The sequence below is a fragment of the Oncorhynchus masou genome, chromosome 6, assembly GCF_036934945.1.
Source record: "Oncorhynchus masou masou isolate Uvic2021 chromosome 6, UVic_Omas_1.1, whole genome shotgun sequence".
Classification (NCBI taxonomy): Eukaryota; Metazoa; Chordata; class Actinopteri; order Salmoniformes; family Salmonidae; genus Oncorhynchus; species Oncorhynchus masou.
This window is the reverse complement of record NC_088217.1, coordinates 23224112-23250170: the sequence shown is the minus strand read 5'-3', so window position 1 is coordinate 23250170 and position 26059 is coordinate 23224112. Positions and strand designations below refer to the sequence as shown.

At 44.8% G+C, this 26059-nt stretch overlaps 1 protein-coding gene across 1 annotated transcript; it reads left to right on the top strand.

Moving 5' to 3' along the window:
* The first annotated feature begins 17003 nt into the window (after nucleotides 1-17003).
* On the top strand, nucleotides 17004-25246 carry LOC135541527 (paraneoplastic antigen Ma6E-like). Its single transcript, XM_064967839.1, has 4 exons — nucleotides 17004-17100; nucleotides 17279-17415; nucleotides 24491-24692; nucleotides 25044-25246. Exons 1-4 carry the CDS (start codon nucleotides 17004-17006, stop codon nucleotides 25244-25246), a joined length of 639 nt encoding a protein of 212 aa, XP_064823911.1.
* Nucleotides 25247-26059: the final 813 nt, after the last annotated feature.

Here is a 26059-nt window from a genome sequence, read left to right as displayed (position 1 = left end):
ATGTTTTATAATATTTCACATTTTTTAATTATAACCATTTTAAATTTGCATACATTAACATGGGTTTGAAATATAACCACAGTAATACAATGGTAGCTATTTAAAATAGTCCTAATCCTTGGCCAAATAAGCTATCAAACAAACTTGAAAAAAACAATCATGCTATGCTAACTTCAAATTCTTAAAGATCTTTATCAATTATAACTTTATACATTTGCATAAATTAAGTCACCAACAGTAACTCTTGATGTCACGTTCTGACATATATTTCCTTTGTTTTGTCATTATTTAGTATGGTCAGTGTCAGGACCCGGTTACGAACCCGGGTCTCCGGAGTGAGAAACAGTCACTTAACCAACTGAGCCACGAATAGTCAGCAGAACCCAGAAGATGAGGCAGACACAGCAGTACTTGAGACGGTGTATTTAATAAAGTAAAAAGTGAAGTCCTTCAGGAAAACATGTAACTCCACAACCTCAAAAGGAATTCCACAAGAACAAGGTAATCCACAAGGTAATCCTCCAAGACAAAAAGGTAAATCCACAAGGTGGTAGGTAAAGCATAAAAAGCCTCAAAAGATACTCAAAAATAAATAAACAAGAACAAAAAAACAGAATTCCACAAGAGCGTCCACCGGGATCAACAAGAGTACACAGAATACTAGGGCTGGGTGCTAACATACAAACACAGAGCAAAGAACTGAGGGAAACTAAGGGTTTAAATACAATAGGGGAAACGAGGCACAGGTGCAAATAATAATGGGGATCAAGGGAAAGCAAAAGGTCAAAAAGCACAATGGGGGCATCTAGTGACCAAAAACCGGAACAACCCTTGCCAAATCCTGACAGTCAGGGCGTGAGTTGGGTGGGCAGTCTATGTTTGTTTGTTCTATATTTTGGGTATTTCTATGTTTCGGCCTAGTATGGTTCTCAATCAGAGGTAGGTGTCATTAGTTGTCTCTGATTGAGAATCATACTTAGGTAGCCTGGGTTTCACTGTGTGTTTGTGGGTGATTGTTCCTGTCTCTGTGTTTGCACCAGATAGGACTGTTAGGGTTTTCACATTTCTTGTTTTATGTAGTCAGTTGTTCATGTGTACAGTACGTATTAAAAAGAACCATGGACACTTACCACGCCGCATATTGGTCCTCTGATCCTTTTCGCCTCTCCTCTTCGGAAGAAGAGGAGGAAATCCCTTACAGAATCACCCACCAACCAAGGACCAAGCGGCGTGGTAAAAGACAGCGACGACAGCAGCAGCAACAGCAGCAACAACAGCGGCCGGCATTACAGGACTCCTGGACATGGGAGGAGATACTGAACGGAGAGGGACCCTGGGCACAGGCTGGGGAATATCACCGCCCAAAGCAGAGCTGAGCGGCGGCTATATGAGGAGGCAGCACGGCAGTTCGACAGGTACGAGAGGCAGCCCCCCATTTTTTGGGGGGGGGGGGAGGCAGACGAGGTGTAGAGCTAAGCCATGTAGCAGACCTGAGCTCACTCCTCGTGCTTATTATAAGCAGCGCGTCACTGGTCAGGCACCGTGTTATGCGGTTAAGCGCACGGTGTCGCCAGTACGTGTCCATAGCCCGGTGTGCTATAGGGCAGCCCCCCGAGAGTGTCATGTGAGTGTGGGCATCCAGCCAGGGCGTATGGTGCCTGCTCAGTGTGTCTGGTCGCCGGTACGTCGTTTCGGGCCAGGGTATCCTGCGCCAGCTGTGCGTGCTGTGTCTCCGGGGTGCTGGGAGGGTGCAGTGCGTCCTATGCCTGCGCTCCGCTCATGCCGGGCAAATGTGGGAATGGAGCCGAAGGGAGAGGTGCGCGTAGTAAGCACTAGATCTCCCGTGCTTACCCATAGCCCGGTTCAACCTGTGCCTGCACTCTGGAGAGTCCGGGCTAGCATAGTTGTCCAGCCTGGGGAAGTGGTGCCAATGCTGCGCACCAGAGCTTCAGTGCTCCCCCACAGCCCGGTCATTCAGGTGCCTCCTAACACCAAGCCTCCTGAAGGTCTCCCCAGCCTGGTGGTTCCTGTGGCAGCCCCACGCACCAGGCTGTCTCTTTGTCTCCTCCCTGCAGGTGGTCCCGCCTGTCCGGCGCTGCTGCCGGGGTCTCCCGCCTGTCCGGCGCTGCTGCCGGGGTCTCCCGCATGTCCGGCGCTGCTGCCGGGGTCTCCCGCCTGTCCGGCGCTGCAGCCGGAGTCTCCCGCCTGTCCGGCGCTGTCGGAGCCAGAGGCGCCAGAGCCCCTCAGCCCAGAGGCGCCAGAGCGTCCGCCCCTCTGTCCCGAGCTTCCCCTCTGTCCCGAGCTTCCCCTCTGTCCCGAGCTTCCCCTCTGTCCCGAGCTTCCCCTCTGTCCCGAGCTGCCCCTCTGTCCGCTGGGGTCATTGAGAAGGGTGGCCATGGTTAGAAAGCCACAGAGGCGGACTATAAGGCGGACTAAGACAATGGTGAAGTGGGGTCCGAGTCCCGCGCCAGAGCCGCCACCGCGGACAGAAGCCCACCCAGACCCTCCCCTATAGGTCAAGGTTTTGCGGCCGGAGTCCGCACCTTTGGGTGGGGGGTACTGTCACGTTCTGACCTTTATTTCCTTTGTTTTGTCTTTATTTTGTATGGTCAGGGCGTGAGTTGGGTGGGCAGTCTATGTTTGTTTGTTCTATATTTTGGGTATTTCTATGTTTCGGCCTAGTATGGTTCTCAATCAGAGGCAGGTGTCATTAGTTGTCTCTGATTGAGAATCATACTTAGGTAGCCTGGGTTTCACTGTGTGTTTGTGGGTGATTGTTCCTGTCTCTGTGTTTGCACCAGATAGGACTGTTAGGGTTTTCACATTTCTTGTTTTATGTAGTCAGTTGTTCATGTGTACAGTACGTATTAAAAAGAACCATGGACACTTACCACACCGCATATTGGTCCTCTGATTCTTTTCGCCTCTCCTCTTTGGAAGAAGAGGAGGAAATCCCTTACACTTGACCCATTCAAGCTAAAGACACCAAACCAACTTTCACATATTCATGCTGTGCTAACTTCCAGTTCTTCAATACTTTTATCAACTATAATTATATAAACATCGCAAGGTGTGACGTGATAATAGCAAATGCCTGAGTCTGATGTACAGTGTGAAAAGGCCTTAAGACATTGATTTGCATCTCTGGCAGGTAGCCCCTACTCAGAGGACCGCTAAACTAAAAATCAATAAATATATAATACATGCAGGTAACTGCCAAAATAAAGGAAACAAACAATATAAAGTGTCTTAATAGTAGTGATGGGAAGTTGGACTCTTTTACTGACTTTTCAACTCGTTCAGTAAGAGGAATTAATCTTTCGACTAACTTGATTCAGTAATGCCCAGAGCACACAGGACCCACTTGCGAACGATGAACTAAAATCTAGAATAAATCATGATTCTGCAAGCCCCTCATTCACCATAGGGGGCTTATTGGAGATGTTATCTGTGACTGAGACTTATTAAAATGTGCTTCAAACAATGTACATGTATTTTTCTTCTCTATGCATGATCTATTGTTTCTGCACAAACATGATAGACTTGTCCGGAGCAGCTGAGCCAGAGGAGCGTGTATTAACCCTGCTGTAGAAATCATTGCGCCCAGCTGGTCAAGCTAACGACTAAAGTGAACAAGTCACTCGGAAAACCGATCATGACTCTTCAGTCACAAAAATGAGTGCTTGAAAAATTATGAATTGTTTGCAACATCATTCTTCTACAAGAAATTCCAGCAATATTTGTTTTGTTGATGGTGGTGAAAAACACTGTCTCAGTCGCCGCTCCATAATCTCCCATAAATGTTCAATTTGGATAAGATCTGATGACTCGGACGGCCATGGCATATGGTTAACATACTCATCAAATCTTTCAGTGACCACTCATGCCCTGTGGATGGGGATATTGTCATCCGATGGGGGCATTGCCATGGTAGCCAAAATAATGGATTGCCCAGCATTTTTATACATGACCCTAAGCATGATGGGATGGTAATTGATTAATTAACTCAGGAACCAGACCTGTGTGGAAGAACCTGCTTTCAATATACATTGTATCCCTCCTTTACTTATGTTTCCATTATTTTGTCAGTTACGTGTATATAAAAATAAATGTGACCAGGGAGCAGGCATGCTGCTGATTTGACACTGAAAAAAAGCAGCTTGCCCTTTTACTGGCAGCTGTAGTGTCGCAGGTCAGGAAAAGGGCAGTTGGTGTGTGTGAGGAAAACGGCATGTCAGCAGCAGGAGCACGTCTGTCATGTGACTAAAGTGGCCAATCGCAAGCACCTCACCGGTGAGGCCACCGAGCATCTTGGCTATCTCGCCATTGCACAATCACTTTGGAGGGCCGCCTTCCGGCTGCCTGCTTGTTGCTATCTGGGTACTTCTGAGTCTACTGATTACAGTAATAGATACTAGTGGTGCAATGTCTTCAACAACATTTAATAAACTGTCTATCTGTAAGTAATAAAGCATTATCTAAACTGTCCTCATGAAATATGGTGCAGCTATGCATTTGTTTCTTTTTTCAGACCTCGACTTTTAGGGTTCAGTCAGTGACAGCAATGGCAGTTCAAATCAATCATGTAAGTCACATTTTTTCTTAAAATCATTACTGAACAAAAATACTGTATAAACGCAACATGCAACAGTTTAACATATTTTACTGAGTTACAGTTAATATGAGGAAATCAGTCAATTGAAATAAAGTAATCAGGCCCTAATCTATACATTTCACATGACTAGGAATACAGATATGCATCTGTTGGTAACAGATACCTTAAAAAATGGAAGGGAAGTGGATCAGAAAACCAGTCAATATCTGGTGTGACCACCATTTGCCTCATGCAGCGTGACACATCTCATTCGCATAGAGTTCATGAGTCTGTTGATTGTGGCCTTTGGAATGTTGTCCCAATCCTCATCAATGGCTATTCAAAATTGCTGGATAATGACAGGAACTGGAACACACTAGAGAGAATAAAGTAGACGGCCGAGCGTCAAACGTTTGATTTATGACCCTATGTCCGGATGACTCGTACATGCCCAAATATGGGCATCCGGTCAGGACATCCTGGCGGGAAGGTGTCACGTGGTTATGCCGATACAAGTGCATCCTGTTCCTGTTGTCACGTGTTAAAGTGTGTGCTATTTTATGGCTATATTGCATCTATTCCTTTGAAGTTGTCATGATGATTGATGTGTAGGGACCTCGTTGAACTGGGGGGGATGTGTTTGAACATTTCAAAAGGATGGCCCCACACCCACCCTACTTTATTGCCCTTAGGGTTGTTGTCTATGAAGCAGGAATGTCCGGGGGCGATTGTGTTGGCGGCAGACGCATTATAAATAAGGCCCAGAACAACACATGCTGCCCCAGAACACTAAACAATATTTAAAAAATAAACAAGGATTTTGTGATCAGTGGCAAAGCAGTGATGACCGCAACCCAGAACACTAAACAATATTTAAAAAATAAACATGGATTTTGTGATCAGTGGCAAAGCAGTGATGACCGCAACAACGAAAGCAAGACCGCGGCTGAAACATAGAGAAAGGGCCAAGTACAAAGCAACAATATACGATGCACCAAAAAAACGGTTTCTAAGTGTGTATAGAACCCAAACCCCGCCCCCAACAGCGCTGAAAGATCAAGTGATGATGTCTAATGGACAGCAATGGGGGTATCAGTTTGAGGCCTGTAGAGTGAAACTCTATACCGTAGCTGAAGGAGAAGTACATACAGACCAGACTTTAGGAGCGGACTACGGGCTTGAAGACCGGTTTTTCGCAAGGTTGTTTGTCCACCATCCTCATCCCAGTTTCAGGCGGATCTATATGACATGCAGGCCCTTACAGATAACAATGATGGAAATCGCTACATACTAACAGTTATAGATATTTTCTCTAAAATAGCATTTGTAAGGGTCTTAAAAAAATAAGAGCGGGGCAGTGGTGACCCGGGCCTTTGACTCTATCTTGAACGAAGGAGGAGCCCCAAGAAAGTGCAGACTGATGGCGGAAAATCATTTTTTAATAATACTTTTCAGAAACTAATGAAGAAGCACAATATAGTACATTTTGCTACAGGCTCGGATTTGAAAGCTGCAGTTGTTGAACGCTTTAACAGAACTCTGAAGGAGGGGATGTGGCAATATTTTACATCTCACAACACGCATAGATATATTGATATAGTTCAAGGGGTACAACAACAGCTACCATAAGAGTATACGTATGAAACCCTCCGAGGTCTCTTCTGAAAACTCTTTTCAAGTCTTTAAAATCTGTATGGTTTGTTCCCCCTTTGCCGTAAGAAAAAAATGGATTTTAAATTCATAGTGGGGGACTTGGTACGTATATCCAAGTTGAGGGCTGTTTTCGACAAAAAAATATGAGGAAGGCTACAGCGATGAGTTGTTCACGGTTACCGAATGTCTACTGCACATACCCGCTTTCTACAAGTTAAAAGATTATGATGGGGAGCTTATAGAGGGATCTTTTTATGAGAAGGAACTACAGAAGGTACAGTTGGGGAAAGACAAAGTCTTTCACGTGGAGGAGATTCTAGATCAAAAGAGAGAAAAACTGGAAAAACTGGCCCCAAAAGTTCAACAGTTGGGTATTAGAGCATGATGTGGTGGAGGCATCGGGGGTTAACTTAAACCCTCATGCATGATAAATACAACATCATTCGTGTGTACACAGTAATGCGTCTGCACATATATATCATAATAACCAAAGTTCGAATTATACAACCAATTTTCCAAAGCCTATAGAGTTATCAGAGGCCTGGAAAGTAGGTCTCAGTGATATTACATACCCCCATAGTTGGTATAATATCAAAGATAAGGACCTTGATTTTTATTGCAAAAGGATATCGGAACCTCCAAAACTTATTAAGCTTAAAAAGGGTTCTATAGAACCGTCGACAGGATCGTCTCAGACTTGAATGAACTCCTAACCCTGAACAATATGGAAATACTTGATCTACAACCCTATACATAAACGTGTACAAATCTCAGGGGATGCTGATGGGGGTATAAAAAACAGCGGTAATTTAGCCTACATGTTGGGGATGTGTCCCAATAAATGGTCGTATGTGAAAGATAAATTATTCCCATTCCCTGCGGATATACATGCAGGGTTTTATAACATATTTGTGCATACCGACGTCATATCCTATCAAAGGGTAGGAGACAGTTGTGTGCCCCTCCTGAGAACAGTTCATATAGATGGAAAGGATGGCGTCACTGTTAACTACGACAAGCCACACTACGTACCTGTAAGCAAGAAATATATTGAAAACATTCTGGTTGAGCTTAAAACCTTTTGTGACTAGGGGGCAGTATTTTCATTTTTGGAAAATAACGTTCCCGTAGTAAATGGGATATTTTGTCAGAACAAGATGCTATAATATGCATAGAATTGACAGCTTGGGATAGAAAACACTATACATTTTCCAAAACTGTAAAAATATTGTCTGTGAGTATAACAGAACTGATATTGCAGGCGAAAGCCTGAGAAAAATCCAATCCGGAAGTGCCTCATGTTTTGAAAGCGCTGCGTTCTAATGCGTACCTATTGAGCAGTGAATGGGTTATCAACCAGATTACTTTTCTCACTGTATTCCCCAAGGTGCCTACAGCATTGTGACGTAGTTTTACGCATTTATGTTGAAGAATACCCGTAAGCGGCTACATTGCGCAACTGGTCACCTGATGGTTCTCGGAGTGATTCTCGAGTAAAATACAGAGGTAGCAGGTAGCCATTATTCCAATCAGTCCTACTGAAAAACCAATTGTCCCGGTGGATATATTATCAAATAGATATTTGAAAAACACCTTGAGGCTTGATTATAAACAACGTTTGCCATGTTTCTGTCGATATTATGGAGCTAATTTGGAATATTTTTCGGCATTTTCGTGACTGCAATTTCGGGCGATTTCTCAGCCAAACGTGAAGAACAAACGAAGCTATTTCGCCTACAAAAATAATATTTTTGGAAAAAAGGAACATTGGCTATTTAACTGAGAGTCTCGTGAGTGAAAACATCCGAAGCTCATCAAAGGTAAACGATTTCATTCGATTGCTTTTCTGATTTCCGTGACCAAGTTACCTGCTGCTAGCTGGACAAAATGCTATGCTAGGCTATTGATAAACTTACACAAATGCTTGTCTAGCTTTGGCTGTAAAGCCTATTTTGAAAATCTGAGATGACAGGGTGATTAACAAAAGGCTAAGCTGTGTCTCAATATATTTCACTTGTGATTTTCATGAATAGGAATATTTTCTAGGAATATTTATGTCCGTTGCGTTATGCTAATTAGTGTCAGTCGATGCGGGATGGGGAGTCATTAGAGGTTAAAAAGGATCCGAACAAAAACATAGAATTTACTTATGGTAAAACGATTGTAAAACTCCACTTTAGACCCACCAAAACCTGTCAACATATATAACATATTATTAGTATTATACATATAGATTTTTTATAAATATAATACAAATAAATTAAAATGGTTATGGACCACAACAGCCCCACTCTCGGCCATTACAGACAACGGTCCTATAGAATTTTTTATACCAGGCAACGGTGACAACTATTTGTACCTCAACAACACCTTGGTGCATTTATGTCTAAAAGTGACCAAAATAGATGGTACTAATATTGCAGACAATGCCACCGTGAGTCTCATTAATTACCCCTTGGCCACCATCTTCCCTGATTCTCTGATTTAGCATACCCATGGGCAGTAGAATCTGCAGTCAATAAAACCTTTTTCTAGGCCCTTTTCCCCACTACATGGTTATAGGTTTGGTTGATCATGCCTTAATATGGGCAGCTTACATAAAAACCCATTTAAACTACTGAAAGAGCTGCTTCCTGTGCTTGGCCCTCCTATGTTGAACATAATAAATGGCCAAACCTTGACCCAGAAAATATAAAAAACTATCGGCCCATATATCGAATCTTCCATTCCTCTCAAAAAGTTTAGAAAAGGCTGTTGCGCAGCAACTCACTGCCTTCCTGAAGACAAAACAATGTATACGAAATGCTTCAGTCTGGTTTTAGACCCCATCATAGCACTGAGACTGCACTTGTGAAGGTGGTAAATGACATTTTAATGGCATCAGACTGAGGCTCTGCATCTGTCCTCGTGCTCCTAGACCTTAGTGCTGCTTTTGATACCATTGATCACCACATTCTTTTGGAGAGATTGGAAACCCAAATTGGTCTACACGGACAAGTTCTGGCCTGGTTTAGATCTTATCTGTCGGAAAGATATCAGTTTGTCTCTGTGAATGGTTTGTCCTCTGACAAATCAACTGTAAATTTCGGTGTTCCTCAAGGTTCTGTTTGAGGACCACTATTGTTTTCACTATATATTTTACCTCTTGGGGATGTCATTCGAAAACATAATGTTAACTTTCACTGCTATGCGGATGACACACAGCTGTACATTTCAATGAAACATGGTGAAGCCCCAAAATTGCCCTCACTAAAAGCATGTGTTTCAGACATAAGGAAGTGGATGGCTACAAAATTTCTACTTTTAAACTCGGAAAAAACAGAGATGCTTGTTCTAGGTCCCAAGAAACAAAGAGATCTTCTGTTGAATCTGACAATTAATCTTAATGGTTGTACAGTCGTCTCAAATACAACTGTGAAGGACCTCGGCGATATTCTGGACCCTGATCTCTCTTTTGAAGAACATATCAAGACCATTTCAAGGACAGCTTTTTTCCATCTACGTAACATTGCAAAAATCAGAAACTTTCTGTCCAAAAATGATGCAGAAAAATTAATCCATGCTTTTGTCACTTCTAGGTTAGACTACTGCAAGGCTCTACTTTCCGGCTACCCGGATAAAGCACTAAATAAATTTCAGTTAGTGCTTAATACGGCTGCTAGAATCCTGACTATAACCCCAAAATTTGATCATATTACTCCAGTGCTAGCCTCCCTACACTTGCTTCCTGATTTCAAGGTTTTACTGCTAACCTACAAAGCATTACATGGGCTTGCTCCTACCTATCTCTCTGATTTGGTCCTGCCGTACATACCTACACGTACGCTACGGTCACAAGATGCAGGACTCCTAATTGTCCCTAGAATTTCTAAGCAAACAGCTGGAGGCAGGGCTTTCTCCTATAGAGCTCCATTTTTATGGAACGGTCTGCCTACCCATGCCAGAGACGCAAACTCGGTCTCAACCTTTAAGTCTTTACTGAAGACTCATCTCTTCAGTGGGTCATATGATTGAGTGTAGACTGGCCCAGGAGTGGGAAGGTGAACGGAAAGGCTCTGGAGCAAGGAACCGCCCTTGCTGTCTCTGCCTGGCCAGTTCCCCTCTTTCCACTGGGATTCTCTGCCTCTAACCCTATTACAGGGGCTGAGTCACTGGCTTACTTGGGCTCTCTCATACCGTCCCTGGGAGGGGTGCGTCACCTGAGTGGGTTGAGTCACTGATGTGATCATCCTGTCTGGGTTGGCCCCCACCCCCCTTGGGTTGTGCCGTGGCGGAGATCTTTGTGGGCTATACTCAGCCTTGTCTCAGGATGGTAAGTTGGTGGTTGAAGATATCCCTCTAGTGGTGTGGGGGTTGTGCTTTGGCAAAGTGGGTGGGGTTATATCCTTCCTGTTTGTCCCTGTCCGGGGGTGTCCTCGGTTGGGGCCACAGTGTCTCTTGACCCCTCCTGTCTCAGCCTCCAGTATTTATGCTGCAGTAGTTTATGTGTCGGGGGGCTAGCATCAGTTTGTTATATCTGGAGTACTGATCCTGTCCTATTCGGTGTCCTGTGTGAATTTAAGTGTGCTCTCTCTAATTCTCTCTTTCTCTCTTTCTTTCTCTCTCCCGGAGGACCTGAGCCCTAGGACCATGCCTCAGGACTACCTGGCATGATGACTCCTTGCTGTCCCCAAGTCCACCTGGCCATGCTGCTGCTCCAGTTTCAACTGTTCTGCATTATTATTATTGGACCATGCTGGTCATTTATGAACATTTGAACATCTTGGCCATGTTCTTTTATAATCTCCACCCAGCACAGCCAGAAGAGGACTGGCCTCCCCACATAGCCTGGTTCCTCTCTAGGTTTCTTCCTAGGTTTTGGCCTTTCTAGGGAGTTTTTCCTAGCCACCGTGCTTCTACACCTGCATTGCTTGTTGTTTGGGGTTTTAGGCTGGGTTTCTGTACAGCACTTTCAGATATCAGCTGATGTACGAAGGGCTATATAAATACATTTGATTTGATTTAATTTTCAACACTTCAATGCAGAGTATGTAGCTCTCTGTCAGGACAGAAGTCAGGTCCTTGCTAAGGCTTTCCAACCGCAATTTAATAACCACATATCTTTGCAAGAATTTTACAATCTATTCCTGGCTACCGGGAGGCATCTAAAAGATCTCTCTTTACCTATTGTCAGAAATTATTTTGCAGAGATTTTACACATTGTATGCTTTCAATTTATCACCTGATGATGACACCTCAGGAAATCTGTCAGTGGTATCCCAAGGTAACCTCAGGCTGGAAATGCGTTTCCGTACACCTTTAGCCTGTACAGTTAGCATGATTGTTTATGCATGTTCTGATTCAATCTTGGAAGTGAATTCCCGAAGAAAGGTCTTAGTGGATTATTATGAAGGATCGTTGAGCAAAGACATGAATACCCAAGAGTTGGAAGGGCTCATGACCCGCTTGATTGTAAAACAATTTTGTGGAGTGTGCGCTTGTGATGAATTACCTATTGAGAAATGGCCGGAGCGGACGGCAATGTTTATTGTCAATACCCATCCTAAACACATGCCGGGTGAACATTGGCTAGCTGCGACATTAGAAGAGGAAGGATTTTTTTGATTCCTACGGTTTCCCCACCGGTTTTTCACCTTTCCCCAGATCTATTAAAGAATTTTGACCAAAAACGGATCAAAGATATACTACAGCATCAAACAAGTGCAAGATAACATTTCCACTACATGTGGTCACCACTGTGTATTCTACCTATGCCAAAGAGCCCGGGGAGTTTCTTTTGAAGATGTTATGTCTCTTTATAATGATGATTTAAGAAGTTATGATAACGTTGTAGCTTGTTTTGTTAGAAAATATTAAAAGTGTTCAAATATGTGACCTTTAAGACCGTATAATCAAGGCGTTTGCTCACATCAAATGTTTCAAGAATGCCACAAATGTTAAATTGCTTAATTTTTCAAATAAAATGTATTGAATTTAATAATAGTCATTCAAAAGTCATTCAAAAGTCTAACCACCCTGAGAGATCGTGATTAGGAAAAGGTCTGGAGATGTTCAGGGGGGTAAATGTGTTATCATCATCCCTTTCAAAGGGGGGAGGGGTTGTTGGGACATCTTTAGGGGTGCTGTAGCTCGATGAAGGTTTTTGTTTTAAAACTTGAATCTGTTGACAAAGCTTATTGTTGGGTATACCCGAGTGGGGAATGTTGAGGATTGCCTTTGTCATTCCAAGTAGGGGTCCCCTTTGAGTCTTTTATCTTGTTCATAATGTATCTAACATTTTTACTGTTACGTGCCGGATCATGTGTCAACATGTCATGCATAACTTTATCTTCAACAGGCATTTGATCTTCAGCCGGTAAGATGGCAGGTACAGGCATTACAGGGGCTTGACTCTCGCTAGAGGCTTCATCTTTTAAAGGGTCCGGTAGGGAAAGCGTTAAATGGTTGGTCTCTCTCTCACCTTGTTTTACCAAGGCCAAGTACCTTGCAAGAGGTGTGTGTATTTTTGGACCTTATCATAGGGGTTCAATCCTTTTCGGTTCAAAATATCCTTCATGGCCGAATCCAAATCATTTTCCGCTGTTTGTCTGATATTTTCAGGACCCTGCATTTTTTTTCAAGTCTTCCAACTCTTGTTGAGGCAACAAGTACATTTTATTTGCCATCACAATCTGTGTTCAACCCCAACATCTGGCAGCAATAAGGCTGGTGATGAACGGCACAGCTATAGTTAGCAAAGGCAGAAGAAAACCCTCAGACTCTTTTTTTTAATTGGGTCAGGGTGAGTCGAATGCGTCTCACATAGGCAAAACATGAGATCTGAAGAACAGTGACCCAAGATGGCCTTCTGTTCTTTAGCTGTAGCCCAACTAGGCTTCTCAAGAGGGGCAAGTTTCTTTCTAAACGCAGAGACATAGAGGTTACTTTTTTAGGAATGTACGCAGCCGGCCACTCCCATGAGGAGCAGGCTGGTTCGGAACCTCAGGTGTTCTGGAGTATTTGCTTTTAAATCCACGATTAAATAAGAAAATGGCTCTTTGGTAGCGTCCTCGTAGCTCTCCATAAAGTAGGATTTCCTGCACCGGGTACATCTGCTGAGCTAGAGTGTTAATTTGTAGTTTGTCTCCTGGGTTTTTGAACAAAACCATGTAATTGGTGTTCAAACTAATGGTACGGTTATTTTTACCTTGGTGAAACACATTCTGCACCAAGTAAAGCACGGGTAGGTTACTATGATGAGTATATTAGGTAACAGCCTGTGCAATTTCAGGATGTTCGCTACCTGAAAATAGCATATCGTCCAAAACCAGCAGATTGTTTTTATGAGGAGGGAGTTCATCATCAGATAGGGATTCAGGTATAACTTCAACAAACTTGATTTTTATTTTCTTCAACAGTTCATCATACACAGGTTGATAACACAAATAACACCACAATATTGTCAGGCTTTTGAGATAACACATGTTCCGAATTCCCTAAAATACTTTTTACATAACAAGTTTTACCACTATTGGAGGGGTCTGCGATTAAGGCCAAAAATGGTCATTGCAACCGGGGGTCAAAAACAAATTCCAAATATTGTTCAGGGTCTTTAATGATCAAAGTTTTTAGCATATTGTATCTCTGCGAAAGCTTCCCCCAAAGAGAGTTTAAGTACAATTTCGACACATTTCTTTTGGTTTTGTTGACCTCTATTCTGTCAGGGTCAAGAAGTATGCCTTCTCTGTCATGATAGTCTTGAATGTACTTGTCTTTGCTCTCTTGATCTGTGACCGATGCAGGATAGCCTGAAGTCAGTTGCTTACATCTCAAGAAGGTCTTGATGTACTATTTAACTTCTTCGATCTAGGGGGAGCTCTTTTAAATTTTGGATAAAAAAACGTTCCCATTTTAAACAAGATATTTTGTCACGAAAAGATGCTCGACTACGCATATACATGTAATTGACAGCTTTGGAAAGAAAACACTGACGTTTCCAAAACTGCAAAGATATTATCTGTGAGTGCCACAGAACTGATGCTGCAGGCGAAACCAAGATGAAATTTCAAACAGGAAATGGCCCAGATTTTGAGGGCGCTGTGTTCCAATGTCTCCTTATATGGCTGTGAATGCACCAGAAATGAGTCTACACTTTCTGTCGTTTCCCCATGGTGTCTGCAGCATTGTGACGTATTTGTAGGCATATCATTGGAAGATTGACCATAAGAGATTTACTAGGTGCCTGCTTGGTGTCCTCCGTCAAAATTATTGCGTAATCTCCAGCTGCGTGCATTTTACCATTTGCTTCAGAGGAGAAAGTCAACTGTCACGAATGATTTATCATCGAATAGATATGAAAAACACCTTGAGGATTGATTCTAAACAACGTTTGCCATGTTTCTGTCGATATTATGGAGTTCATTTGGAAAAAAGTTTGGCGTTGTAATGACTGAACTTTTGTGTTTTTTTCTTAGCCAAACGTGATGAACAAAACGGAGCGATTTCTCCTACACAAATAATCTTTTTGGAAAAACTGAATATTTGCTATCTAACTGAGAGTCTCCTCATTGAAAACATCCAAAGTTCTTCAAAAGTAAATTATTTTATTTGAATGCTTTTCTTGTTTTTGTGAAAATGTTGCCTGCTGAATGCTAGGCTTAATGCTATGCTAGCTATCAATACTCTTACACAACTGCTTGTGTAGCTATGGTTGAAAAGCATATTTTAAACAAATCCCTAGGAGGGTAGACAGTTGCTTTAAAGATCAGACCAAAATAGTCTTGGGGTAAGTCAAAGTTGCGGTGAATAATTTCAGGATTTCAGGATGCCCCATAGGATAGCATGAGGAACTCATTACATGAGGATAAAGGGATTTAAAATCTACATATCCTATTGTCTCGTCGGGTTGCGCTACATACCTCCATGTCAAAGCATTGGTACGGCCTCCATACAAGGCCTGTCGTGGTTCCAAGGGTTCTGGTGTGTCAAAGCTGGAAAGGAAGTCTCGAACATGAGGATCAGACTTTTTGAGTGCGGTCCACTCATGCTCCCACATCACATTCACTTTTAACCAGTAAGTAGCCTGTAAAGATTCCAATTTGTCTTGAAACTCTTTGTACATTTCCCCAAAAGTATTTTGGGTTAGGACACTGTCACGCCCTGGTCGAAATATATTATGTTTATCTTCATTTATTTGGTCAGGCCAGGGTGTGACTTGGGTTATTGTGGTGTGTTTTTGTATTGGGGTTTTGTGGGGTGTCTAGCATAGTCTATGGTTGCCTGAGGTGGTTCTCAATCAGAGTCAGGTGATTATCGTTGTCTCTGATTGGGAACCATATTTAGGTAGCCATATTCTTTGAGTGTTTCGTGGGTGATTGTTCCTGTCTCTGTGTTTATGTTCACCAGATAGGCTGTATAGTTTTTCACGTTCCGTTTGTTGTTTTGTATTTTCTAGTTATTTTATGTCGAGTCATTTTTCATTAAAGAACATGAGTAACCACTACGCTGCATTTTGGTCCGCTTCTCCTTCAACAGACGAACACCGTTACAGAATCACCCACCACAACAGGACCAAGCGGTGTGGTAACAGGCAACAGCCGCAGCAGGAACAGTGTAACAAGACTTTCTGGACTTGGGAGGAAATCCTCGACGGGAAAGGACCCTGGGCTAAACCAGGGGAGTGTAGCCGCCCCAAGGTGTAGCAGGAAAAGGAATGGACATGGGAGGATGAATTGTTCGGAGAAGGACCCCGGGATCAGCCTGGAGAATATCGCCGCCCCAAAGAAGAACTGGAGGCGGCGAGAGCTGAGAGGCGCTGGTATGAGGAAGCAGCGCGGCGACGCGGATGGAAGCCCGAGAGTCAGCCCCAAAAATGTATTGGGGGTGGGGGCTCAGGGAGAGTGTGGCAGAGTCAGGAGTCAGACCCGAGCCAACTCTCCCTGTTTATCGTGAGGAGCCAAGGAAGAGACCAGAACCAGAGTCGGTGTTGGAGGTGAGCGAAGCAGAGACTGTGAAGGAGTTAATGGGGAAATTGGAGGAGAGAGTAATGGGGGAGTTGCTGTGTTGGTGCTTTAAGCATGATATTCGCCCGACGGAGCGTGTCGGGGATTTGATGGCACCTGGGTCAGCGCTCCATACTCGTCCTGAGGTGCGTGTTAGTCGGCTGGAAAAATGGTGCCAGCCTCACGCACCAGGCCTCCTGTGCACCTTCCTAGCCTTACACGTCCTGTGCCAGCACTGCTCTCAAGATCTCCAGTACGCCTTCACGGTCTAGCCCATCCTGTGTCACCTTCACGCACCAGCCCTCCGGTGGCAGCTCCCCGCACTAGGCTTCCTGTGCGTGTCCTCGGACCAGTACCACCAGTGCCAGCACCACGCATCAGACCAACAGTGCGCCTCGCCTCTCCAGCGCTGCCGGAGCCTTCCTCCTCTCCTGCGCTGCTGGAGTCTCCCGCCTGTTTAGCGCAGCCAGAGGCTTCCTCCTCTCCTGCGCTGCCGGAGTCTCCCGCCTGTTCAGCGCAGCCAGAGCCTTCCTCCCTGCATGGAGCAGCCAGAGCTCTCCTGCCTGTTCATGGAGCAGCCAGAGCTGCCAGCCTGCATGGAGCAGCCAGAGCTGTCAGTCTGCATGGAGCAGCCAGAGCTGTCAGTCTGCATGGAGCAGCCAGAGCTGCCAGTCTACAAGGAGCTGTCAGTCTGCAAGAAGCCACCAGAGCTGTCAGTCTGCATGGAGCAGTCAGAGCTGTCAGTCTGCATGGAGCAGCCAGAGCTGTCAGTCTGCATGGAGCAGCCAGAGCTGCCAGTCTGCAAGGAGCTGTCAGTCTGCAAGAAGCCGCCAGAGCTGTCAGTCTACAAAGACCCTTTACAGATTGGGCAATGTATGATTCCACACACAATCAGAGTCAGGCCAGACTCTTCCAGATCTGCCAGTCAGCCAGACTCTTCCAGATCTGCCAGTCAGCTAGACTCTTCCAGATCTGCCAGTCGACCAGACTCTTCCAGATCTGCCAGTCGACCAGACTCTTCCAGATCCGCCAGTCGACCAGAATCTTCCAGATCCGCCAGTCAGCCGGGATCTGCCGGAGCCGCCGGCCAGCCAGGATCTGCCGGATCCAACTTCCTGCCTGGGCTTCCTCTCGGTGCTGAGCTTCCTCTCAGTACTCCGCTTCCTCTCAGTGCTGGGCTTCATCTCAGTGCTGTGCTTCCCCTCAGTCCCGAGCTGCACCCCAGTCCCGAGCTGCCCTTCAGTCCCGAGCTGCACCTCAGTCCCGAGCTGCCCCTCAGTTCTGAGCTTCCCCTCAGTGCTGAGCTTCCCCTCAGTCCCGAGCTGCCCCTCAGTCCCGAGCTGCCCCTCAGTCCCAAGCTGCCCCTCAGTCCAGTGGGGTTCTGGGTGAGGACTACTAGGCCATGGTCGGCGGCGAGGGTGGACTATCTTAGGACGCGAGGGGGAGGAACTAAGACATTGATAGAGTGGGGTCCACGTCCCGCGCCGGAGCCGCCACCATGGACAGATGCCCACCCGGACCCTCCCTATTGTTTTGATGTGCATCCGGGAGTCCGCACCTTAGAGGGGGGGGTTCTGTCACGCCCTGGTCAAATATATTATGTTTATCTTCATTTATTTGGTCAGGCCAGGGTGTGACATGGGTTATTGTGTTGTGTTTTTGTATTGGGGTTTTGTGGGGTGTCTAGCATAGTCTATGGTTGCCTGAGGCGGTGCTCAATCAGAGTCAGGTGATTATCATTGTCACTAATTGGGAACCATATTTAGGTAGCCAGATAGGCTGTCTCTCTGTTTATAGTTTTAGTTTTTCACGTTCCATTTGTTGTTTTGTATTTTCTAGTTATTTCATGTCGAGTCATTTTTCATTAAAGAACATGAGTAACCACCACACTGCATTTTGGTCCGCTTCTCCTTCAACAGACGAACGCCGTTACAGACACACATGGTCTGGGGTGCAAATCAAGATTTACAACAGTGGAAGAAACAACCATTGTACTCAAACATGGTCTCAACACTGTCAATCTGTGTGTACCCATCTATATGATAAGGCCCAAACGCCTTCTCACCCCTATTCAAAGCATGTTGAATAAAAATGTCTTTATCCTGGGCCAAGTACTCCAACCATTGAATGGAACCACTAGAGTATGACGTGAATTGGTGTCGGTAGTTGTCAGGCGAGGAGATACCTATAGATGCTATAGGTAGAACGTGTGTACTATAGGTTTTCATGCATGCTGATGCAATAGTTGTACTCCAGGGGTCAATGCCTGCATCTTTGATTACCTCTTCTCTGAATCTGAGGCATCCTTCACGAAGTATAACCACATCATTGTCACAGTATGATTCCATCTCTTTATGGAAATCAAAAGTGCTGTGACATACTGTCTCGTACCACATCATGAATCTCTCTCGCTCTTTGGGAGACATCTGATCACACCCGTACATTTCGGGGCTGGGATAAGCTCCAATATAATGGAGATTCTCCTCAGATGTGAAGAAGTGGGCGAACCAGCCTTTCACAGAGTTCTCAAAACCCATGCCTCTGGCATTTGAGCCAATCTCATGGGCAAGAAGCTTAAACTGTTAATGTATCTTGGTTGAAGGCGGGGTCTGCAAAACACAAGATTTTACTACCTTGAGCTATGACACTGGGTGCAACGCCTTGCTGTATCAAGGGCTTCAAAAGCAGCTAGGAGTCATAGGCTCTAGAATTGTGCACTATAAACGTGAAGATTCTGTACTGGGGTTTTCTAAAGGGTTTTAGAAAGAGGAGAGCACAATTGGACCCCTCTGCCGACCATTTATCACCCTTGAAAGTCATGGTAGATACAAAAATAGGCAAATGAACCCCTGCTTGCTGATTAGTCTCAAAATCATAGAACACATATTTCTCTGAATGTTCATCTTCAGCCAAGGGCTGAATATAACACTCGTGTGGCACTTCCTGAACCAATTCAGCGTCTCTGCTTTTCAAAGACCGATTGGGCAATGTATGATTCCACACACATGAGGTTTAGGGCTGTCTATTTTAAGGTTGTAATTACAATGGCATGTTGGACATTTCTTGTTAATGTCACAACTGCTTACAGATTTACAGGCCTTGGGGTGTAAACGACATGTGCGGTGACAATCTGCATAGGGTGTCAGGTTTAAGGGATGCATTGGACAATTTTCATCAGACATACTAAACAGTTATAACGGCACCAGTGCCTCCCCCTTTCGGGTGTATCCGGTATGACAGTGCTCATAAAAAAGCTGTGATGTTGGTAATAGCATAATAATGGTCGTTTTGCACATAAAAGTACAGAATCTGAGGATGAGGTTGTGGGTTGTTTTGGAATTTCAAGAGAGCTGCATTAGCTCTACTGTGGTACAAAACCACATTCTTGATGTTCAGAAAGTTTTCAGCAGAACTGAGTTGACAGGCAAAAACCTGAGAAAAATCCATTCAGGAAGTAGGATTTTTTTGTTGTTGTTGTAGTTTTCTATTCAAGGCCATTACACTATCCATTGACATAGGACACAAATTGCAATTCCTATGCCTTCCACTAGATGTCAACAGTCTTTAGAAATGGTTTCAGGCTTGTATTCTGAAAAATGAGTGAGTAAGAGCAGTCTGAATGAGTGTACCCTGCCGTGTCACAGCTTTTTCATGCGCACGACCAGAGAGAGTGCCTTTCTTGTTTACCTTTTATATTGACGACGTTATTGTCCGGTTGAAATATTATAGATTATTTAGGCTAAAAACAACCCGAGGATTGAATATAAACATCGTTTGACATTTTTCTATGAACTTTACGGATACAATTTAGATTTTTTTTGTCTGCCTGTTGTGACACACGAACAAAACGGAGGTTTTCAGATATAAAGAGAGACTTTTATTGAATAAATGAATGTCTTCTGAGTGCAACCATATGAAGATCAGCAAAGGTCAGGGATTAATTTTATCTCTATTTCTGATTTGTGTAATTCTTCTACTTGGCTGGTTACTGTTTGTAATGATTTGTCTGCTGGGCTATGTTCTCAATAATCGTATGGTATGCTTTCGCCGTAAAGCATTTTTGAAATCTGACTCTGTGGTTGGATTCACAAGAAGTTCATCTTTAAACCAATGTAAAATAGTTGTATCTTTTCTGAATTTTTATAATGAGTATTTCTGTATTTGAATTTGGCGCACTGCAATCTCACTGGATGTTGGCCAGGTGGGACGCTAGCGTCCCACATACCCTAGAGATGTTAATGCAACCACTGTGTCAGATTTAAAATAAAAATCTTTACCGAAAAAGCACACCATGCAATAATCTGAGTACAGCGCTCAGGCAACAAAACTGCCAAACAAATATCTGCCATGTTGTGTAGTCAACAGAAGTCAGAAATAGCATTATAAATATTCACTTACCTTTGATGATCTTCATCTGAATGCACTCCCAGGAATCGCAGTTCCACAATAAATGTTTGATTTGTTCGATAAAGTCCATAATTTATGTCCAAATACCTCCTTTTTGTTTGTGTGTTTAGTACACAATCCAAACTCACGACGCACAGGCAAGTCCATGCGAAAGTTCAGACGAAAAGTTATATTACAGTTCGTAGAAACATGTCAAATGAAGTATAGAATCAATCTTTAGGATGTTTTATCATAAATCTTCAATAATGTTCCAACCAGAGAAATCCTTTGTCTGTAGAATTGCAATGGAACTCAAGCTAACTCTCACGTGTACGCCCGTGGTCAACTCAGGGCATTCTGCCAGAGCCCTGACTTAATCCCCTCTCATTCGCCCCCACTTCACAGTAGAATCCTCAAACAAGGTTCTAAAGACTGGTGACATCTATTGGAAGCCTTAGGTAGTGCAATATGACCCAATTGACACTGTGTATTCGATAGGCAATGAGTTGAATAACTACAAACCTCAGAATTCCCAATTCCTGGTGGATTTTTTCTCAGGTTTTCGCTTGCCATTTGAGTTCTGTTATACTCACAGACATCATTCAAACAGTTTTAGAAACTTCAGAGTGTTTCCTATCCAAATCTACTAATAATATACATATATTAGCAACTGGGCCTGAGTAGCAAGCAGTTTACTCGGGGCACCTTATTCATCCAAGCTACTCAATACTGCCCCCCAGTCCCAAAGAAGTTAACAAACGTGGCATTGTTCGATGCCAGAAGGATAGATCTTGACTGTATTGCCGCTCGAGTAAAGCCACCATTCGTTTGTGTAGCAAAAACTTTCTGTATTTTAGAGCCCTGGAAAAGGCTGTGAGAAACCTAGTTTGTTCTATTTCAGGTTCGGGTGTTTCTACAAAATAATTGGAGGAATCAAGAAGGTTGGCCGCTTCACATAACATCACGTCGTCTACCTCTGAAATTAAGTTAAAACTTTGAAATCATCCGGTTTCTGTGTTTTATTCGAGATGTCCTGTGCGCCGAAATCCTCAGCGTGCTCTCGTTGTGTATGGTCTTCTGTGCCGTTATACGCCGGGGAGGAGTCTGAAAGAAAATAATACATACAATATAATATAGATTATATATAGATATAATATTATATATTAACAATACGTAATTCAATTACCTCTGCTTTTTTGAGAGGGCTGTTCTGACAAATCGCGGAAATCCTCCCCAGGTCAACCAGGTCCCTACACATCAATCACCATGACAACTTCAAAGGAATAGATGCAATATAGCCATAAAATACACTTTAACACGTGACAACAGGAACAGGATGCACTTATATTGGCATAACCACGTGACACCTTCCTGCCAGGATGTCATGACTTGATGCCCATATTTGGGCATGTACGCGTCATCCGGACATAGGGTCATAAATCAGACGTTTGACGCGCGCCGTCTACTTTATTCTCTCTCACACTGTCGTGCACATCGATCAAGAGTATCCCAAACATGCTCAATGGGTAACATGTCTGGTGAGAATGTAGACCATGGAAGAAATGGGACATTTTCAGCTTCCAGTAATTGGGTACAGATCCTGGTAACATGGGGCATTATCATGCTGAAACATGAGGTCATGACGGTGGATGAAAGGCATGATAATGGGCCTCAGGATCTCATCATGGTATCTCTTTGCAATCAAATTGCCATCGATAAAATGCAATTGTGTTCGTTGTCCGTAGATTATGTCTGCCCATAACATAACCCCACTGAGTAATGCTTACTAACAGGGATGTAAACAAATTTGTGGCCAAAATAAATAGGCTTTAAGTGTGTATGTAAAATGTTTGGGATATTTTACTTCATCTCATTAAACATGGGACCAACACTTTACATGTTGTATATTTATTTTAGTTCAGTATAATTTGTAGACTGAAAATTGATGGCAATAAGCCCAATACAGTGCATTCCAAACACTTGACTTTTTCCACATTTTGTTATGTTACAGCCTTATTTTAAAATTGATTAAATAAAATGTTTTACCCATTGATCTACACACAATAACCCATAATGACACAGCAAAAATAGAATTTTTAGAATTTTTAGCAAATTTATGAAAAAAAATAACGACACTTTAATAATGTTTACTTAAATATTACTCATCTCATATGTATACTCATATGTATACTGTATTCTATACATCTACTGTATCTCGCCTATGCCGCACAGCCATCGCTCATCCATATATTTATATGTACATATTCTAATTCATCCCTTTATATTTGTGTATAAGGAAGTTGTGAATTTGTTAGATTACTTGTTAGATATTACGGCATTGTCAGAACTAGAAGCACAAGCATTTTGCTACACTTGCATTAACAGCTGCTAACCATGTGTATGGGACCAATAAAATTGGATTTGATTTGATTTCTGAAGGCACTATAACTAGAGACAGCAGTTTATTTTCTTTAATTGACCAAGCAAGACTTTACCAACAAGTTATTGAAAAAAACAGGTTCCTGGTTACATGTAATAATAACAATTATTCTATCTCATTATATCAACAAATGACAAAATGTTTGTTTTTTTGCACTGTAAATGGGGTGACAGGTAGCCTAGTGGTTAGAGCGTTGGGCCAGTAACCGAAAGGTTGCTGGATTGAATCACCGAGCTGACAAGGTAAAAATCTGCTGTTCTGTCCCTGACCAAGGCAGTTAACCCACTGTTCATTGGGTAGGCAGTCATTATAAATAAGAATTTGTTCTTAACTGACTTGCCCCCCAAAAAAATGCTTCAGCCTTCTATATTCCAGTTGAAACAGGTCTGTAAAACATTTACCATTAGTTAGCTACCATAAATTGTTTCTAGGACCACTTGAATCCTGTAAACAGGAATGGTGCTATATGTGTGGAGACAACAGAGAATTCTCAGCCCAGAGCTAAGTCTAATAATAATGCAACACTTTGGACAACAGCATGGAGTTTATTACTCTCCTGATAGCCATTATCTGAGGTTAAGTGTTGCCAGTCTAACCCATACACTATGGTGGGACTGCCCAACCTGGATGTTTACCAGAAAACATGATAAACTACTCCTGTAATGGTTGTCTTGGGTGTAAGAAGGATCGGACCAAAGCTCAGCGTAGTAAGTGTTGATGATGATTTATTCAAAACGAACTGAACACTGAAATACAAAACAATAAACGATGTGAACAAAACGAAAAACGAAACAATACCGTGTGGCCCAAACACTCACACGGAAACAAACACCCACAATCCAAAAGTGAAACCCAGGCTACCTAAGTATGATTCTCAATCAGAGACAACTAACGACACCTGCCTCTGATTGAGAACCATACTAGGCCAAACACAAAAGCCAACATAGAAAAAAACAAACAGACTGCCCACCCCAACTCACGCCCTGACCATACTAAATAATAATAAATAAAATAACAAAACTATGGTCAGAACGTGACAGTACCCCCCCCCCCCAAAGTTGTGGACTCCGGCCGCAAAACCTGAACCTATAGGGGAGAGTCTGGGTGGGCGTCTGTCCACGGTGGTGGCTCTGGCGCGGGATGTGGACCCCACTTCACCACAGTTTTTGTCCGCCTCCTCAACCGCCCCCCCCCATGGCCTCTTACGAGCGGCGACCCTCGCCGCCGACCTCCTGGCTGACTGACGGCTCTGGCGGCTCCTGGCTGACTGGCGGCTCTGGCGGCTCCTGGCTGACTGGCGACTCAGGCGGCTCCTGGCTGACTGGTGGCTCAGGACAGACTGGCGGCTCAGGACAGACGGGAGACTCTGGCGGCTCAGGACAGATGGGAGACTCTGGTGGCTCAGGACAGACGGGAGACTCTGGTGGCTCAGGACAGACGGGAGACTCTGACAGCGCTGGGCAGGAGGAAGGCTCTGGCAGTGCTGGACAGGTGGGAGACTCCAGCAGTGCCGGACAGTCGGGAGACTCCAGCAGTGCCAGACAGGCGGGAGACCCCGTCAGCGCCAGACAGGTGGGAGGCTCCGGCAGCGCCGGACAGGCGGGAGACTCCGGCAGCTCCGGAGTGAAGGATGGCTCTGGCAGCTCCTGGCTGGCTGATGGCTCTGGCGGCTCCTGGCTGACTGACGGCTCTGGCGGCTCCTGGCTGACTGATGGCTCTGGAGGCTCCTGGCTGACTGGCGGCTCTGGCGGCTCCTGGCTGACTGGCGGCTCAGGACAGACTGGCGGCTCTGGCGGCTCAGGACAGACAGGAGACTCTGGCGACTCAGGACAGACAAGAGACTCTGGCGGCTCAGGACAGACGGGAGACTCTGGCGGCTCAGGACAGATGGGAGACTCTGGTGGCTCAGGACAGATGGGAGACTCTGGCGGCTCAGGACAGATGGGAGACTCTGGCAGCTCAGGACAGACAGGAGACTCTGGCGGCTCAGGACAGACAGGAGACTCTGGCGGCTCAGGACAGACGGGAGACTCTGGTGGCTCAGGACAGATAGGAGACTCTGAAAGCGCTGGGCAGGAGGAAGGCTCTGGCAGTGCTGGTCAGGCGGTAGCATCTGTAGGGGGAAGACGGAGAGACAGCCTGGTGTGGGGGGCTGCCACCGGAGGGCTGGTGCGTGGAGATGGCACTGGATAGACCGGACCATGCAGGCGCACTGGAGCTCTTGAGCACCGAGCCTGCCCAACCTTACCTGGTTGAATGCTCCCCATAGCCAGGCCAGTGGAATAGCCCGCACTGGGCTGTGCTGGCAAACCGGGGACACCATGCATAAGGCTGGTGCCATGTACGCAGACCCGAGGAGACGCACTGGAGACCAGATGCGTAGAGCTGGCTTCATGGCACCTGGCTCGATGCCCACTCTAGCCCGGCCGATACGAGGAGCTGGAATGTACCGCACCGGGCTATGCACACCCACCGGGGACACAGTGCGCTTCACCGCATAACACGGTGCCTGCCCGGTCCCTCTCGCTCTCCACCACATAACACGGTGCCTGCCCGGTCCCTCTCGCTCTCTGGTAAGCACGGGGAGTTGGCTCAGGTCTCCTACCTGACTTAGCCACACTCCCCGTGTGCCCCTGCCAATACATTTTTGGGGCTGCCTCTAGGGCTTCCTTGCCAGCCGTGTTCCCTCGTATCGCTGGCTCCTCTCTCCGGCTGCCTCTGCTCTCCTAGCTGCCTCCACCTGTTCCCATGGGAGGTGATCCCTTCCAGCCAGGATCTCCTCCCATGTGTAGCAACCCTTGCTGTCCAAAACTTCCTCCCATGTCCAGGAGTCCTGATATTGCTGCTGCTGCTGTTGCTGCAACCAATCCCATGGTTGTAGACGGCTCTACCTGGATGTTTACCAGAAAACATGATAAACCACTCCCATGGTTGTAGATGGCTCTACCTGGATGTTTACCAGAAAACATGATAAACCACTCCCATGGTTGTAGACTGCTCTACCTG